The sequence below is a fragment of the Dipteris shenzhenensis genome, chromosome 1 (genome assembly GCF_047967505.1).
Source record: "Dipteris shenzhenensis isolate YYH24624 ecotype China chromosome 1, Dip_SZ_1.0, whole genome shotgun sequence".
Classification (NCBI taxonomy): Eukaryota; Viridiplantae; Streptophyta; class Polypodiopsida; order Gleicheniales; family Dipteridaceae; genus Dipteris; species Dipteris shenzhenensis.
In genome coordinates this window covers 9,870,063-9,875,756 of record NC_141596.1, presented here as the reverse complement: position 1 = coordinate 9,875,756, position 5,694 = coordinate 9,870,063, and the positions used below count along the sequence as shown (strand labels likewise).

Genomic DNA, 5,694 nt, shown 5'->3' with positions numbered 1-5,694 from the left:
GTGAAGTGCGCTATCACTACAATTTATACTCCCACTAGATGCATGAGGTGTTTGAAGAGGGCCTTCACAAAGAGCAAGAAAAGAGGTATAGATCTTTTGGGACTCCCGAGTCCCTAGCATTATATTGATTATTAGGAGAGTTGATTCAGTTCTTCTTTCTCTTTCCTTCTAGTTATAATATTTTAACTATGTAAGATATTAGGTGAGAATCATAAATTTAAGCATGTGTTTCACATGTGTTAGGCATAGTGCCCTAGGAAGGATTTTTATAGTATGTTCTTTTGTTGAAATAGTATGTACCTTTCATATAAAAAATGCTTGGGAATGTTCAAAATGCAAAAAAAAAGCCTTTTATCCATATGATCGTTGAATACCGATTGATTGGATAATTAACACACTGTAAACCTAAACACCATGCAGTACGAAGAAAATATACTACATAGTTTTTCGATACACCATGCGATATTTTGCACACGTGCATGCAAAGTGCATGCACACCACATGTGGGCTTTTTGCATGCTTTTTGGACACTTGTGCAATGCTAAGTGATTTAGACACCATACGCTATGGCTATATATTGCATGGTATATGTGAAGATACATTCACCACAACCACAAGCACCAATGCACCCATGTCCCCAGTCATATGTCGCATTCCACCCAATGTAGCCGCAAGCACCATTGCAGCCACGCCACGCGTATGCACCAGTGCATTGACCACAACATGTCTATAAGAAAACACGGAACTATAAGAAGCAAAGCGCAACCATGCTACTAACATCATGAATGTAAGAAAACAACTTCGTTCGAAAGGGTTGGTTGCTTAAACACCAATGCATGAGCTTGCATTATGATTGTGCCTTAGATTCCCCTTCATCAACCTCTCTTCTTTCCTAGCAGTGTTGAGCCCCTTCCTTCTTCCACACGCACCGATGTCCTCTAGAACTCCACAAGGCTTGTGCTACATGATGGAGCCATTAGTATGGTTGTATCCTGACCCCTCATTAGCCTCTCTTCGTCCCTTGTAGCCTCATCGACCTCTCTTGGTCCCTTGTAGCCTTGAGCCCTTACCTTTGCCGCCACCCTCATCGACCCGTTGCGAAACCTAGAGCCGTTGCCATGCTTGACGCCGCATCAAGCGTCCCTCCACAAGGAGAGTGCGGCGCAATGGGAGTCATTAGTATGGTTGTACAAATGCATGACTCTCTCGTTGAGGAGTTCTACGAGTGGGAAGACGTGGCAAGCTGGCCTTCTCTCTTGGTGTGAAACGTGTGAAGGGAGGAGCCACAAGAGGGAAACGGGGGGAATGGGATATTTAGAAAGGAGCCTTGCCTGCGATCGTAAATGAGAGCGTCTTTCCTCCTCTCTTTCATTCCGCCATTCTCAACCAATCATGCAATTGATACTCTGAGAGTTCAAACCAATCTTGCAATTGATACTTTGAGAGCCTCGCAAGCTCCATAGCTCACCTCTAAGCTTCCTTGCTATTGCCATAGCTAAGCTTCCATGAAGAGATCCCCTCTTACCTCCCCTCCCCTTGTCACTTCCTCCACTCGTAAACGCTCCCTCCCCCTCTCCATGCCTCCCGGCCCTCCCCACCTCCCTCCCTTGGCTGCCTCTTCCCCTTCACGCGACCCTGCCGCCTGCCTCGACGCTCCTCCCTGTACGCGTCCCCCTCGCATTGCTGCTCATTCGCCTCAACAGCTTCAGCACTCGCTGAAGAATCCTTACGTGAATCTCGAGTTTTGCGCAGCTTTCGACCTTGATAAGCAAGTGGATCTCACTGTAGAATCTCCTTGCGCGTGCAGCATTAGCGGCTCGGAACGACAACCTGCGCCTGGCTGCGCCTCAGACAGCGTGGGAGCTGCATACCCTAGCGATTGCTTCGAGGAGCCCCCCGAAGGTAGCCCGTTCGATAGATCTGATTCTTCTTCCAATGTGCATCTTCCTACTCGCGTCCTGAATGCGGCAATGGGGGATGTTAAGTCTCGTCGCGAAAGGCTGCGAAATCAATGTCTTCAAGTAGCCGGGAAGGTGCAGATCCCTGAAGTTTGGGGTGGAGAAGACCGGTTGCTTGAGTGGATAAGCACTGAAGAAGTGGAGGAGGCTCTCCGACCGCCCGGTTTAATAGTCGCACGTGCTGCTTTGGTGAGTGCGAGGCGTCCCGCGGCCGTTTCATCTCCTCCAAGCTCCAACTTCCGGGTAGTGAGCCTCGAGACGGCTGAGGTTTCGCCCTAATCATGAGAAGTTTTCGTCTCGACTATCCCCACAGAAACGTCGAACGCTACGGGTTGTACTCATGCACATCTGGCTACTTTCCTGGATTAGAGAATTTGCCCCTCCGAATCGCATATCACAGATTCGGCATGCGTTATCTACGTAATTCCTTCTAGGCCGTGCTCGAAGGAAACCGCACGAAGCTGAGTCATAGCTTAGGATACAGGTTGTAAAGCGCCTCGCCTCAGAGCGGGAGGTGCACTAACTGTAGGAAATCACGCTGCATGAAGAGGAGGAGGAAATCGGAGCGATCTCCGTTATGTAATTTCTGTGGACGTGTTTGAGCTCTTGGTAATGGGCGGCGTCCGTCGACGAACTCCGAACTTCGAAGTCTGTGCTGGAATATGGTCTTCAGATCTCAAGATTCAGATTCTGCTTTGTTGTGCAAATCGTTTATTATATGCTGCACTTCTGCTCAAGATCTAGGTACAATGTTAACTGAGTAACTAGTTGGGAATTGTTGAGAGCGGTCACCACCACGAGGGAATTCGAAGAGGGATGGCTTTTTATTTCTTTGATTCAACACACTTCGTCAAAGTAAAATGGACTTAAAACATTTCATACAATTGATACCGAGTCACTCAAATCCGTAATGCGCAGCATGTCTTAATTCATCACTAAGAACTAATGCGTTCGTAAAATTGAAAAAATGGATGTCTTCCTATCCACGCATCGTATCAACGCCTTTTTTGGCCCGCCACAGGGAGGCTTTAATGAAGACGATGTTGGGAGAAGGTAAGTGCATTGTAGTTATTTTTTGGTGTTCTGCCACGTGTTCTTTTATTCTTTAGTTGTCTTGACACGTGTCTTTTTCTAGTTCGTTTGTTGGTTGCAATACGCAGTTGGTGGGTTGGGCCATATGTATCTTGCGTTCGCCACCATGTTCTGCCTGCATGATCTTGCTTGACACGTGGCCTAAGTTGTTTGGTCCGCAGAACGTTGTACGGGTTTGTTGATCGAGTTACATGTGGCGATCGCCTGTCGCCATGCAGTAGTATAGTTTCTGAAATCTCCTTCCTCTGCTTGCAAGCTCATTTGCATTCTAACAAGCATGACAGGCGTAGCAGACAATTAAAGGGCATTGGCTTTGAATTCACAGCCCAAAAACCGTGTCATAGTTGCTCGGCTCGTCACATGCGGAGATCCCTATGCAAGCAAAGCTTACGCTCCACCTCTATGTTGCTTGTAGACTTCTACTCGAATTTCTATGGTCTTCACGTAATCGTAGACGGACTAGATTTGCTGCGCGAGTAGAACTCTTATTCAAAGTCTTTTGTTACATGTTTCTTCTTCCAGGCAAAACGACCCTGTTGGAAACCCTCTCACATTGCATCGCTATCAATAGTCTGGACATCCTCCTCCACAAATGAGCGAAAGCCCGTTTCTTGCGCTGCTTTCGACTGGCTACCAGCGAACCAACATATGCTAGGTATCAAGGCCTGTGCGTTGGTTAAGCATGGACTCCAAGTTTCTGTTTGGGATCCCAATTTCATGCCTTTCACGACCACATGTGTCTGTATCCCAGTGCCCATAGGAAATCCTGCTTTTTTCCTCTTTGTTTGGAGCCCGACTTTGAGACCAGCTTCCGATATTGGCTCAAGTTAATCGCATCTAAACAAGGGATCCACTTATCCAATGCATTTTTGGTGTTGTGGAAGACACAAGAGGTCATAGCATTGCGTGGTCTTGTAGCCTTGCTTCTCACCATGCTTGCAGAGGTTGCAACAGCAAGAATGGGACTCCTACACAGGGCAATGCAGCTCTAACAGAGGCACAAAAGAGAGGGAGAAGGAGAGGGACATAGCGGCAGCAACAGAAGCACAGGAGAGGGAGAAGGAGAGGGACAGAGCAGCTCCAACAAAGGCACAAAATAAGGTAAAGGAGAGGGACAGAGCAACAACAACCGAGGCACAGGAGAGGGAGAAGGAGAGGGACAAAGCAACTCCAACAGATGCACAGGAGAGGGAGGGGGGAGAGAGAGAGAGAGAGAGAGAGAGAGAGGCTGCAGCAAGCAGGCTAGAGCAGGAGGGAACAGAGAAAGAGGGGGAAGAGGGAAAATGCATGGGATTTGGTTCAAATGGAGTGATTTGACAAGCTGGACCAGAACAATGGGGGGCAGAGGCCCTAGAAAGAGGGAGGGGAGAAGAAAAATTTGCCAAAAGGTCCCTACCATCCCATTGAAGGCAATTTTGGGCTAATGTGGGGAAGGTGCACCTTGTAGGAGGGTCAAACATGGGTTAAGAGGGGGGGGGATGGTTTGGGTGGTCCCTAGTGTAAGGGGAGCAACCAATAGGGGGGCTCTGTAGGCCTGTCCACCCGCCACCTCAACATACCATTGCCCCACACCTTCTAGCACTCTCATTGGTATACCTCAAATCACTCTCTAATCCCTTGAAATTAGGAAACACTAATTGGAGGCCCTTTTTAGACCCCTCTCCCATAATGTGATCCCATCGCACCAGCAAAAAGGAGTCTCGAAAGATGATAGGGCCTATCTCACATCCAACTTCCCATATCTAAGCACTCTCTCTGCCAACCTCATAACCTCACTTACCCTTGCTGCTACCACCCTCTTAACCTTCCTCGAGCTCCATCCTAACATCTATTCCCTCCATCGTCTCTTTGCTCATGCCTCTCACCATTTTCAACTAACCCAATAGTCACAAACTTACAAACCCCTCACACCTAGCTTCTTCCCTTCCCTTGCTAATCCTACCCTCAAGGATTACCAAGCTGCTCAAACCATTTACCCAGTTCTTCCCCCCCTCCCCTCTGCTCCCCCTTTCACAACTGATACTCTTCCATATTTCTCCCCCATGTCCCTAGATTCTCTCCCTGTCCTGTCATCACCTCCGACACTACTTGTGCTTCCATCAGCAGAAAATGACACAATATTTGATTTTGAATATCAGGATTTGGATAATCCAAATTGTACTCCCATGCCAAGTTCCAATGATGGGTATGATTTTGATGAGATACCACTTCCCAGTAACCCCATCAAGGAATTTTGGAGCAAATATCTTGATATGAAAACTCGAGGTGGATGGACCCTGGACAACTTCCCTACCAACCTTCATCAGCATCAAATTAGTGAAGGTTGGATAAGCAAGTTGGATCCACAACCTGATTGGGATCATCCCAAGCTCTTTGATGTAATCTTCTCGAAAGAGTACCTACATGCACCTCCATGTCTCAAAACCCATCCCAAGTTCTATGCAGTTCCACGATGTAAAAAATGGGAAGCCAACATACACACTTTGGATGAAGGTTGCACCATTAATTGGTCAATGATCGAACCATACTCTGGTGTAGAATCATATATCCAAGGCACAATGATCCGAGCACTTCAACAGCATGAGAAAATAATGCATGGCAACATTGATCGCTTCCTTCGCTTAAGTGCTATCTTCTGCAAAAC

At 47.4% G+C, this 5,694-nt stretch overlaps 1 protein-coding gene across 1 annotated transcript; it reads left to right on the top strand.

Moving 5' to 3' along the window:
• Window positions 1-1,389: 1,389 nt before the first annotated feature.
• Window positions 1,390-2,672, top strand: LOC147905348 (uncharacterized). Its single transcript, XM_087383102.1, has one exon. The coding sequence runs from the start codon at window positions 1,506-1,508 to the stop codon at window positions 2,235-2,237; it is 732 nt and encodes a 243-aa protein (XP_087239228.1). The 5' UTR covers window positions 1,390-1,505; the 3' UTR covers window positions 2,238-2,672.
• Window positions 2,673-5,694: the final 3,022 nt, after the last annotated feature.

What these genes read in the sequence shown, in the direction of transcription:
- LOC147905348 (XM_087383102.1), top strand. Translation starts at nt 1,506, where the DNA reads ATGAAGAGATCCCCTCTTACCTCCCCTCCCCTTGTCACTTCCTCCACT.